This window comes from Rhipicephalus microplus, chromosome 2 (assembly GCF_043290135.1).
Source record: "Rhipicephalus microplus isolate Deutch F79 chromosome 2, USDA_Rmic, whole genome shotgun sequence".
Classification (NCBI taxonomy): Eukaryota; Metazoa; Arthropoda; class Arachnida; order Ixodida; family Ixodidae; genus Rhipicephalus; species Rhipicephalus microplus.
The window spans coordinates 275,251,092-275,263,553 of NC_134701.1; the positions used below are offsets into that span (position 1 = coordinate 275,251,092).

The following is a 12,462-nucleotide window of genomic DNA, read 5'->3' on the forward strand; positions in this document are numbered from 1 at the left end:
TTTTGTGCAGACATGACGTTTATTGCTTACGCATTTTCTAGACGTGACTTGGTGGCTCCGCCATTACGCCAATGCAAGCGATTCATACGCGCGATTGTTAGTAGTTACACAGTTCAAGTAATACGGGCCAGCTGGAGCGAGAAACATATATTATGAAATTTGCGCTCCTTCCCTGAGACGTAATGCGCATACGAGCGTAGTAAGTGAAACACAATATCTAGAACAAAAAGACAATTAGGTTCATTTCATGCCAGTGCATACTAGCATACGTGCGTGTAGTACATTCTCCGATGTTCAGTACCTCGCGTAAATGCGTTGATGTAGGTCCCTGCTCATGGCCGGTGACATGAGGAAGGAGAGCGGGTTCTCGTCGACGTGCTCTCGCGCAAAGTGGAAGCCGGGCACCAGCGTTCGGCGGCAGTAGGCGGCCGTGCGCCACTGGAGCGAGATGTGATCCACCATGAGCACGGCGCGTCGTTCCACCACCAGCCGCATGTGCTCGTCGCTGAACATGTCCCGGCCCAGCTGAGACCCGTTGGTGCGCGTCACCATTTGCCATAGCGAACTCAGGACCGGAGACCGGGCGGTCTGCGTGCGGTTTAAGAACACCGATGCAAATTTTAAACGGCCAGTAAACAACCCCCGAGATAAAAACTCCCAAGCATTTCCCCGAGGGTGAACATGGTTAAGTGCAAATACACGGCGGGATGCTATGAGGGGTATTTATTAATTCGCACTATTATATTTATTAATCACACTATGGTGCCTTTATGGTGTAATGGTTCCTGGGAATCGCAATTTGATCACACGGGGGAGTTTACGTTAACTCACTGGCGAATGCCAACGGATTTTAACTTCACTCCCCCTCACGACCCGCTCTCGACGGGAGACTGAGAGAGAAGGCGGGCGCGCGAGAGAGAGGGGTGCGCGCGCAGCTGCAGCGAGCGAGGAGAGCGGAGGAGCGAGCGAAGGGGGAGGGGGTATAAGGCGCGTTACTGGCACCGATATCAGCGTCGCGTCCGTGGCTTATTCGGTAGAGCGTCGCGCTGCGGCCCGCCAAGTCCTCTTTGTTTTAAAGATAGAGAGAAGACTGCGGACGCCGCCGACAGCGATGGATGGTTTGGGTTCGCTTATAAAGTGTATTCACACTTAAAAAACTGTTATAAAAAGAAATATGTGCACTTTTGCTTTGTGAACATGCTGCCGCAACACTTTTGCGAATGCGTGCCATATTAAGGAAATTACCGCGTTTAGAACGCCCGTTTCAGCTGGTTTCAAATTTTCGCACGGCGTCGCCAGCCTTCTCTCTCACAGGGAGGAAAAGGCGCAGCCTATCGTCGTGACTGGTTTAGACCAATCGGCGAGCTGCGTGCTACGTCAAGACACCGGTCGGCGACTTTGCGTCTCTGCGCGTGAGAGGAGGATTGGTCTGCGTGGGAAAGGAGAGCGGGCATTGTTTTTCGAAACGGAGGCTCTGCGCGGCACTGTAATATTCGGAACACGTCATCGCCGGAGTCTACTCTACAAAATGCCGAGCTTCTTTTGGAGGTGAAAAAGAAAAACGGAGCCTGTTGACCAGCCCTTTAAAAGCAACGCTCTCTTTGTCTATGGAATCATGTTTAAAGGATGTGCTCAATGTGCTCAAGGAGGGGAGGAGGGTGGAAAAGTTTCAACACAATATCTCCCTCCCCCCAAACACTATTATTGGTTGAAGCCTAAGAAAACAACTTTAAATGAGTGAATGCTCCCGAAAATATTCTTTAAGTATAGCCAAATTTGAAATCGCTATACTTGTGGACTACACAATAAAAAAATTCCGCCATTCCCGTGTCGCCGGTTTTGCTTTTGCTTGTTTAGTTATTTTAGTTCTCGAAAGTGCCGCAGCACGCCTTGGCGCCACAACTAACCCCCACTGCTGCAGCCGCCAAGCCGCTGTTCTGCTTGGTGCGTGCGTGCGTTCGCATGATCTTGTGGCACTCGAAGGCTATCGCCGCTATCGCTTGTCACCAGTAGTCTGCGCAGTCAGGAGCGTTAGATAACGACAGCAGGAATAGCATCAGGAATAGTACATTATTGATGGGTAATACCATGTGGGTTAATGCTAAAAGTTCGTGGAATAGAATAGGGACAGTGCAAAGTGATTTAGCCAGTTAGAACTCATGCTTTAGATTATAAATAAAACTCTCGTTTCTATACAACGTTATTCCCATGAGGGAAACGGAGCACGCTAGAGCTGTTGCCTCGTAATGCTTTGTATGTGGATGCTCCAGTAAAGGCGTGGATGCACCGCCGATGTGAGACACGCGGAAATGCTAGCGACGCTCGAACAGAGGCCATAACTTCAATAAACTGTGTCTGATAATATATGTATGTACGAGAAATTGCTGTAACGTTGCGATAATCTGCCGGTTTTGTCACACGCTTCCATCGTTAGACGTTCGCTAGACCCAAAGCACCCAGACGATATCACAACTGCGCCCCTCTGTCGTCATCCGTGCACAGTATGACAACGATATGCTTGAAGGGCGACGTTCAGGTCATAAAAACTTACACGGGTTATCGCATGCGTCGTTCGTACCGTATGTCGTCTTCATTTACGTCGTAGACACGTCGGTTTCAAGTTTCAACTTGTTACGTGCAAGATCGCACCGGCTCGCCCACGAACGAATTATTGTGTTCGGCTGCTAGACAGCGGTTAGGTGGGGCGCCGCTGCTTAAAATAAAGCGAGGAAATAAGGCTTACGTTCTCTGGGTTATGTGTCGCATATTGCTTTCGTTTGCCTGCACTTAGATGGGGACGCAAAAGCGCTCGCGCAAAGATTGAGGTCCGGTAACGAGCATCCCGAAGCCATCCACCACGGTGCTTCTCACAACCTGAATGTTGCTTCGAGACGTTAAATCAGTGGATTGCTCGATCCACGCGTTAGAAACTAGAACAATGAGAGGAACGCGCACACACGAGTGCACCACAACGGTCGTCCGTCGTCTGCTATGGGGGTAAGTGGTGGCGGCATCTGGCGGTACTTCCGGTCCCTACACGCCAATTTTTAGCTCCATACGCCTCCGTAGGGATGGCGCCGGTGAGCAGGTCGTAAGTTTATAGAGGAGGTCGTGCTTTAAGCAAAAAAAAAAAAAAAGCCATTTCGTACAGTGCGCCTCTGTACATAAATTTTTCTTTTTCTTTCTTTTTTTACGCTTACACCTACAAGCACGTTGCACATTTGAGTATTAATAAAAATGTTATTACGATGTAGCCTAAAGCACATCTTGAAACAATATCAATCCCTTTGAGCAGTGTAGAGACAATGTGCGATCAGCAACTAATCCTGCCCTTGTTAAGTGATCACATCACTCACTGTATGAGTGATGCAGGCACTTACACAACATCGCGCATAGCAGTGTGAACTCGTTAAGTCACACGTTTAATCCGGCATCTGCAACAGGCCCGCGAACGCATGCTGTTGTAAATGGCTGGGAACCTACTTCGGCAGAGCTGCTGCAGGCGCCCAGCTAGCACTGTGTGATTACTACCTACGAAAACAGTACACTCACCATTAACAGGCCCACGTTGTCCGTGTCCGCCGCTTCATGAATATTCCTTAATCCGAGCATCACTTCAAATACGGTGTCATGCGTGACCACCATTGAAGATGCGCCTGTTCCCTAGAACTCACACAGCGACCAAGACCCAGACCAACGCCACGCATTTCACAAAAGAATCAAAACGAAAAACAAAATGTATCATAAGTTTGTCCAAACACGCGACCTAGAGGTGCTGAAAAAATTCAAAACGTATCGCAATAAGCTAAACGCCGACATACGCAAGGCTAAGAAGATTTATTATGAATGCCTATTCGCCAAGATTTATAATGATCCTCGTAAACTGTGGAATGAAGTGAATAACCTGGGACAATTTACCGAAAGTAAAATGCGTATTAATGTCAAAGCCTTCTCCCAAGATATGAGCGACGAAGCAGCTATCACGGCTATGAACGAATATTTTGCCCATTCTGGTGATTATGTGCCTCTTTCAGGACATTGTACGCAAGAAAGGATTACCCGTAGAACGAGAGAGCCTAACACAATCAGTCTAAGTCCAGTGACACCTTCAGAGGTACACAGCTCGATAATTAGACTACGTAACAATGTCGCAAGAGGCGCTGATGACTTAAGTGCAGCGCCCTTGAAGCACGTTGCGGACCTTATATCGGAGCCCTTGGCTCATATTATTAATTGCATGTTAGTTTCTGGTATTTTCCCCTCAGAACTCAAGGTTGCGCGTGTATGTCCTGTGCACAAAGGCGGTGCTTTGAATGACATTTCTAATTATAGGCCTATCTCTGTTTTACCAGTGCTATCGAAGGTATTTGAGAGTGCCATAAATTGTAGACTAAGGAACTTTCTTTCAAAGTATCAAATAATAAACCCTGCTCAGTATGGTTTCCAGAAAGGAAAGTCCACTGAATTAGCCCTATTAAACGTAAAAGAGGTCATACTGAACAATTTTGAAAAAAGACTATATACAGTAGGACTGTTCCTTGACCTGAGGAAGGCTTTCGATAGCATAAAACATGACATTCTAGAAGAAAAATTATTTGACTATGGATTGCGTGGCGCTGCTCTTAAACTTATTACGAATTACTTATCTGATAGAAAACAATATGTTACACTCGGAAGCTTAGCGTCAGAAGCAACTGAACTTAAGCAAGGCGTTCCACAAGGTTCTATCTTAGGACCCTTGTTATTTATACTTTATATAGATGATATATGTAATATCCCATACACAGAAAAACTAGTCATGTACGCAGATGACACGAATGCCTTTTTCAGTGCTGATACAGTGGCCGATCTTCAAGTTACTGTAACTAATTATTTAAGACACCTGGAACTGTGGCTCCATGAAAACAAGCTTGACTTAAACGCAAGTAAAACAAAATATGTTATATTTAGGCCTCCTAATAAGCCATGCATTACACTGAATTTCTCCTTTCAAGGCACCACGCTGGAATGTGTTAAAACGCAAAAATTTCTAGGAGTATGGTTTGAGGAAAACATGTCATGGAACATACATATATCAAAACTTGTCTCTGAATTAGGTAAAACTGTTGGCTGCATGTATAAGTTATCAGACCTTGTACCATTATGACTTAAAAAGGCTATATACTACGCCCATTTCTATTCTCGGTTATCTTACTGCGCACTAGTATGGGCAAAAACGTCTGCTCAGAACCTCAACAAACTAGAGACGTTACAGAAAAAGGTTCTTAGAATATTTGAAAAATTTTATGGGCTTCCTAGCGAACTACGTACTCATCAGCTCTTTATAAATCATGATCTTATTAGAGCAAGTGACCTTTACACATATAAACTAATACTTTATATTCAGAAAAACAAACTTCATCAGCATTCAATTGACAGCTCCTGTCGATACGCTCTCCGAAATCAACTAAGACCAGTTCCCTTTTCTCGCACACGTTACGGAGAATGCCTTCTACACCACCAGATACCAACAATATTGAACAAATTCTTAACCAGTATCGACTTCGAACTGCCTGAACGTATATTCAAGAAACATGTACGAAGTATGTTGTTACACGCATAGGAATTGCTCAAACAGCACTAGCTATCTTTCGTTATCATGTTTTTTACATGTTTTCTTTCCTTTTTGTATAAGAATTGTTGTTTTGCGCATGTGCCTACAAGATTTATGCGACCTACGTGAAATTATGTATGTATTTTGTTCACTAAAAGGAAAAAGTACTAAGCTCTCATTTTGGCTTATGCATGTACAGTGAATTACGCGATATTTTTGTAAAATGCCTGCTGCTCTGGAACGGGTTCTTGGGCTCTCTCAAGATGTCTCCGACATCTTTTCGCCTAAGGACCTCCGACTTGATGTTGTTGGAAATAAACTTGACTTGACTTGACATTTGAAAGACGGATGACACAGAAAGAGCAACGTTGAGAGAGAGAAGGAGGAGGCGCTGGCGGCGGCGCCGCAGCTGTCGACGCAGGTGTTCGGTGACGGAACTATTCGCTTATCTACACCACCGTTGAGGGCGCAACGCTGGCCGGGGTGAGCGGGGGGAGGGGGGCGGGAAACCCGCCAAGACGGCGCCGAATGGCAAACGCTGTGGCGCATAAGGCGGACGGCGGTTCGACGCGGAAGGCAATCGAATTGCGCTTCAAGAATGACTCCTTGTAAATGGCAACTCTCCTTTCAGCCAGCCGCACAGCGACGCAGGTTATTTACTAGCCTCGGGTTTTTTGAGAATATTGACGGATTGCAGTGGGCGAAAAATAGTTAAGCAAAACTTACGGAAAACAAAGTGCACCATGGAATGGCCAGAAACAATAATTATTACGTCCTCGGTGGCATTGGCGGGAGTGCATCGCTACACATTTTTCCAGAGGAATTTCTTTTCGCATTGTCTGTGTCTGGCAATTCCGCGTATGGTGCCGCATACACTGAATGCGTAGTCGAAGCTGGAACAAATTAATCCACAGTCTCGGATGTTTAGAAGGCTTGTCACGCACCACGAAACACACGAAACGTGCCGAGGTTGTTATAACAAACTTTTTGCTGACCACATGATCAGCACATAATTCCATATGGTTGCCCAATGAGCTAGCTGAGCACCTGTAGCAATGGCAGGGCACGTTCTTGTTAAACGTTGTTAATATAAACGATGGTTATGCATAAGTGCAGTGACAGCTTTCCGTGTGAATTGGTCATAACCCACGTTTTCGAGCGTAGAAGCGCCTCAGCGGACCTAATCAGCTACCTTAGCAAGTTCGTAAGCAACGATGAGGTACGAAAATGTGCAGCTGTTTTCCATGTACTGAATAGTCCGTGTACATTGCGTTGACCACCGCCATTCCTTAAGCCACCTCCCATATAGTCTCCCAGTCTGAACAGCTAGGTGTGGGACCTTAAACTAAGAAGCAGTGCGCCCCCCCCCACACACACACACGAAATTCGAGGGCGCACGGGCTGATACACACGCATACTTATTCACAGGCGCACACACATACACGTATACACGTATACACGTATACACACATACGGCCACACACACACGCGACCGTAAACGCACGCATGCATGGGCGTACACATGTGCACAGGCACGCTTAACACAAGCACGGACTCGCACATACACGCGCACGCACACAGCACGGGTGTACACACAATCGCGCTTACACGCGAACACATGCGCAGGCTCACGCACACACACCCATACTCGGGCGAACATCATGTTCCTGTATATAATCCATAGCGAACATGTAGCTCATAACCAACGCTATGGTGAGCTTTCGTAACGTGGATTGAAGTTAATTGCCATTATAGATGAAACGCGATTTGCTTCTGCTGGCATTCTGGTGTATTCGGAGAGCACCTTCACACATTCTAAGTCTAGGCCGTCATTTAACGCAAGGTCCACATATTCGCGCAGTAGCTACGCTGCTCGGCCGCCAATCCGAAGGTCGCGGGTTCGATGCCGGTCGTGGCAGTCGAACTAAGATGGAGGCGAAAAGGTAGAAGCCTGTGCACTGTGCGATATCAGCGCCCATGAAGAACACCAAATGGTCAAAATCTCTAGAGCTTTCCACTACGGCGACCCTCATAATCATATCGAGGTTTTTGAGACGTAAAATCCCAAATATTATAATTATGTGTTCTTCTTATGCTGCATATTCCATCTGATGAATCGTCACCTACACCCTTCTCAGGCACAAAAGCACCCTTAGAGCCTATTTTAGGGTGCTATCGAGGCATGCACCCAAACAAAGGGGTGCTTTTTTCAATCGACCATTTATGGGTGTTAAAGCGTGTTACAAAGGGTGCTTTCTCGTAAAAGAATCTTTTTACACCCTTTTGGGTGTAAAATTTTTTACTGTGTACGGACTCATGAGCCGACTCACTTGGACTCAGACACAGATCGAACCGTGAGTCTTGTATGAGTGAGTAAGAGTGAGCAATATTTTGGTGAGCTTGAGTCCGACTTAGTCCGAATCAGAAAATTTTCGGCGAGTTTAGGTACGAGTAAGTCCAAAGCGTTATGGCCACCACCCTTCCCGAACCATGGTGGGTTTCAAGAGTCAGCTTTGCAGCAGTGCCGCAGTATTGTGCCGTGAAGCATATTAGGTTCGAAGGGGCGCTCGGGGACGTTGGAGTTGTGGGAAGAAAAGCGGGGGGCGGGGAGGAGTCGTCAGCTTGAATGTCTCGTTTTCTTCTTTCTCTACAAGGATTTCGCTTTCCAGTACGATTCAGTACGTACACACAGGAGCCAGAATTAATTTCTATAACCGATTATGCGACGTGCGGACATTGCTGAAAGCGGATATTTTCGCCATAGAAAACACAAAACTTGAGCGGGCAGCACATTCTGATTGCTATAACCAATATACTGTTATAACCGATATTGTTATAAGCGGGTTCAATTGTATATTCACCAGTTATTCAGTGTCCCTTCATTGTTGTACTTGCAGTTAATTATCATGTGCGAAGTGTTCACGAGCGATGAACAAATGGAGGAAATGTCTTTACGCACTTTCGTAGAGCAGGTTTCTGAAGAGCTCCCAACCCCATTCGTGCACTCTGTGTGGCACCTTCCTCCATGACGTCTTGTGGACGATGGTCTCGGACAAGCTTATTAGCAGTGCGAGCAAAGGCATGGCGCTGAGAAGCAGGGCCCAAACCTGCATTCGCGGACGATTCACTGTTATCAGTGAATCGTGTGGCTTACTTTTAAAGATATTGTCTTTGAATGCGTGGAGCGTTTCATACCAAAAATCGTTAAAAAAACTGAATGCCGGAACCCCTGGATTACAAGAGAAACGCTACATTTACAGCGAAAACTTAAACGAATAAAAAGCAAAAGAGCGAAATCTCATGATAAAGCTGCTCATGCACCGCTGATAGCTAACCTGTCGGGCGAACTAAAACTGCAAATTGCGCGCGACAAGGAAAGATACCACGAAACATCGCTTCCAACTTTTATCAAAACATCACCAGAGAAATTTTGGAGGCTGATCACGCCAACATCTCGCTCGATTGACTCATTCACGATAAGCGGCCAAAGAACATGCAATGAAGAAATAGTTTGTTCCGCCTTCAACAACCACTTCAAGTCTGTTTTTACTTGTGATAACGGCATTCTTCCTGATTTTTCAATATCGCTCCCACCTATTCCAGACTTAGTCATTTCCGAGAATGGCATTTTAAACTTACTGCTGAATCTGGATGTTAAAAAATCAACCGGGCCAGATGGCATTCCAAATGCCTTCTTGAAGCGCTACGCAGAATGGTGTTCTCGCTATTTGTTTATTTTGTATACCCATTCGTTGAATGAGGGCCAACTGCCAGATGACTGGAAGATCGCCAAAATGAAGCCTTTACACAAAGCGGGAGACAAGTCATCTATTCCGAATTACCGACCGATTTTCCTTATATCAACATCATGTAAAATTCTAGAACACATTATTCATAAACATATAATTACCTTCCTTGATTCTCATAAAGTATTAACAAATGTTCAACATGGGTTCAGGCGGGGCTTTTCAACGAATACTCAATTAGTGGAAATTACGCATGACTTTGCTCAAGCAATTAACGAAGGGAAGCAGACGGATGCCATATTTATGAATTTTCAAAAAGCCTTCGATAAAGTTTCGCATGCTAAATTACTTCACAAATTAACTTGTATTCTACAAAACAAAAAGATCCTTGACTGGATAACAGCATATCTAACAAACAGGCGTCAATTTGTCACGGTAAAAAATACATCTTCTAAACACGCTCCTGTAAACTCAGGCGTTCCTCAAGGATCCGTCTTTGGGCCTCTTTTTTTTCTGTTATATATAAATGATATCGTCACTGACCTTTCTGTTCACATTAGGTTGTACGCCGACGACTGTGTCTTATATGAAAAGATCACCTCAGTTGACGATCAAATTAAACTAAATCGGAACTTTCTAAAAGTAATTTCGTGGTGTGACAAATGGCAGATGCCTGTTAATTTCGCTAAAACAGTTTTTATGAGAATTACCCTTAAAAAAGACCCTCTTTTGTTCCAGTACTCCACCAACAATACAGTTCTGTCAGAAGTAACTCAGTACAAGTACCTTGGTCTCTGGATTACAAAAAATCTATCCTGGTCAAAGCACATAGTTTTTGTAGTAGCTAAATCTCTCCGTAAACTTTTTTTCCTAAGGCGTTCTTTAAGATCAACCACACCAAGTATTCGTCTCCTCGCTTACAATGCCATTATCCGTCCTATATTGGAGTATGCTGTGGTCATATGGGACCCGTTCACTCAGACTGATATCCAAAAACTTGAAAGGGTGCAAAAAAAGGTTGTTAGGTTCATTTATAACTCGTACGGTCCTACTTCAATTACAAAACTTCTCTTGAAAAGCAAATTTCCAAACATTTCGGATTAAAATCGAATATTGCGCTTAAAATTTTTTTTCCAGTTAATAAAAGGTCACTATGCAGTTGACATATCACATATCGTTCACTTTTCATTGGGTTACGGAACAAGACAGAGACACAATCTTACTATCTCTCCATTGATGCAACGAACAAATTGTTTCAAATATTCTTTTTTTCCGAGGACTATCGTGGATTGGAACAATCTACATAACGATGTTGCTACCCTAAATACATTGTCTGCATTTGAAGAGTCACTGCAGAAATGATTGTTATCTATGTTTGTACCTTGCTTTTTGTTGATTCTCTTGTCTCGAAGAATCACTGCAGCTATCAGATACATAAGTTTGTATTACATTTGTTTTTGATTGTTTGTTTGCCTGTTTCCACTGATGTTTATGTTTATCTTTTGTACCACCCCTGCTATGATCTTGTAAAAGATCGCAGTATCAATAAATAAAATAAAAAAATAAAAAATCAGTGCATATTGCGGACATACGGCGTTTAAGTAGTAGTAGTACTATAGGTAGCTTTTATGTCCCGTCTCCCATTTTGCCACCTGAATATGAGACCGAATATTTCTTCTGGCTAATCTTCCTATTTTTCGTACCTTTGAAGATTGGGGCGTTGAGAAAAATGTGTCAGGTAAAAGAAATAATAAATGCAATCAATGATGAGTATTTATTGCCGTTCTTCTTGCTTTTGAAATATTGGTTTTTCGTTATCATGCACTTCGCGCATTATTTATTTTTATAAGCATCTCATTCCAGCAGCTTAAGTGCCTACAGTGATTACAAACCCTCACGGTTCTGTTTTCTTTTGTTTGGAGTCGCAACGTTAATGTCGTAGGCCTTTTCAACGGCATGGAAGGGTCACCTCGTTTCTGGACTGTTGCTAGGGGGTACAAAAGCTGACGTCAAATCTTTGGAAGCGCATTTTCGGGGTCATACATGTTAACAACAGCCCAAAGAGGATTACGGCTGTGCCAAGTGAGCCTTCGTTGACAAGGTGCATGGGTGATGATGGAGGTTGGCCCTTTGCAGGTACTAAGTACAGTAAAGAATAAGAAAAGTATTAATAAATAAGCTTAAACAACTAAGATTAAGGATGCCAAAGATAAAAACTTCCAACTGAAGGGGAGTATACAGCACATGCCATCCTGTCAGCGCCATGGGTAAACGTAAAACGTCTTGGTTTTTGAAGTGCGAAATAGTCGCAGTTCGGAGCGTGGTGACCACGCAGTGCGTGGTAGCAGGGCTCACCTTCCAGTCGAAGGTGAGCATGTATCCGAATACGTTGGAAGTGCTCGCTCCGGTGCCGGAGAGAATGCCGAACTGCACGTACATGATCGGAGGACCGTACTGGCCGACGGTCATGCGGCTGTGAGACTGGACCATAGGCACGATGGTCATGTCCACTTCCTGCACGCGGAGAACTCATGTACACAGTCATCAGAAGCCGTAGCCAGAAATGTGTCCGGGTGGAGGGGGGGTGGGGGCTCAATCTTACTTTGTGCATGTTCGTGCGAGCGTTGTATCTGTCCCCCTCCGCCTCTGGCTGTGCCCATGACAGTAAGTATTGCTCGATTATTTCCAACTCGGATAAATCTAACTATCCTTCATATAGATGTATTTTCGAACACGGCAGTTGATGAAAAAAAAGTTAAGGCTACATGGAACAAAAATAACCCGGACACTTCATATATCGGTCACCGGGCAGCGTGAAACTCCCCCCGAAATTTGTCTTTCCGTCACAATAAGTTGGGGGTTTTTTTTACAGAAAGGGTCTTTCGCGCACCTATTTGGGAGAGTCTCAGCAGCGCGATTAATGATTTGATTGATATGGGGGGTTTAACGTGCCAAAACCACCATATGATTATGAGAGACGCCGTAGTGGAGGGCTTCGAAAATTTCGACCACCTGGGGTTCTTTGACGTGCACTTAAATCTGAACAGATGGGCCTACAGCATTTTCGCCCCAACCGGCATTTGATACCGCGACCTGTGGTTCAGCAGACGAGTACCTTATCCA

At 44.8% G+C, this 12,462-nt stretch overlaps 1 protein-coding gene across 1 annotated transcript; it reads right to left on the reverse strand.

Moving 5' to 3' along the window:
- Positions 1–8,544: 8,544 nt before the first annotated feature.
- Positions 8,545–11,950, reverse strand: LOC119162854 (uncharacterized). Its single transcript, XM_075885974.1, has 3 exons — positions 11,942–11,950; positions 11,695–11,853; positions 8,545–8,700 (listed from the first exon to the last, which is right to left on the reverse strand). The coding sequence occupies exons 1-3, from the start codon at positions 11,948–11,950 to the stop codon at positions 8,545–8,547; spliced, it is 324 nt and encodes a 107-aa protein (XP_075742089.1).
- Positions 11,951–12,462: the final 512 nt, after the last annotated feature.

Bases quoted from the DNA above. Each gene is read 5' to 3' on its own strand.
- LOC119162854 (XM_075885974.1), bottom strand. The intron at 8,701-11,694 runs GTGAGCCCTGCT...CCGCGAATGCAG, and splicing joins TGCTCACCTTCGACTGGAAG to GTTTGGGCCCTGCTTCTCAG.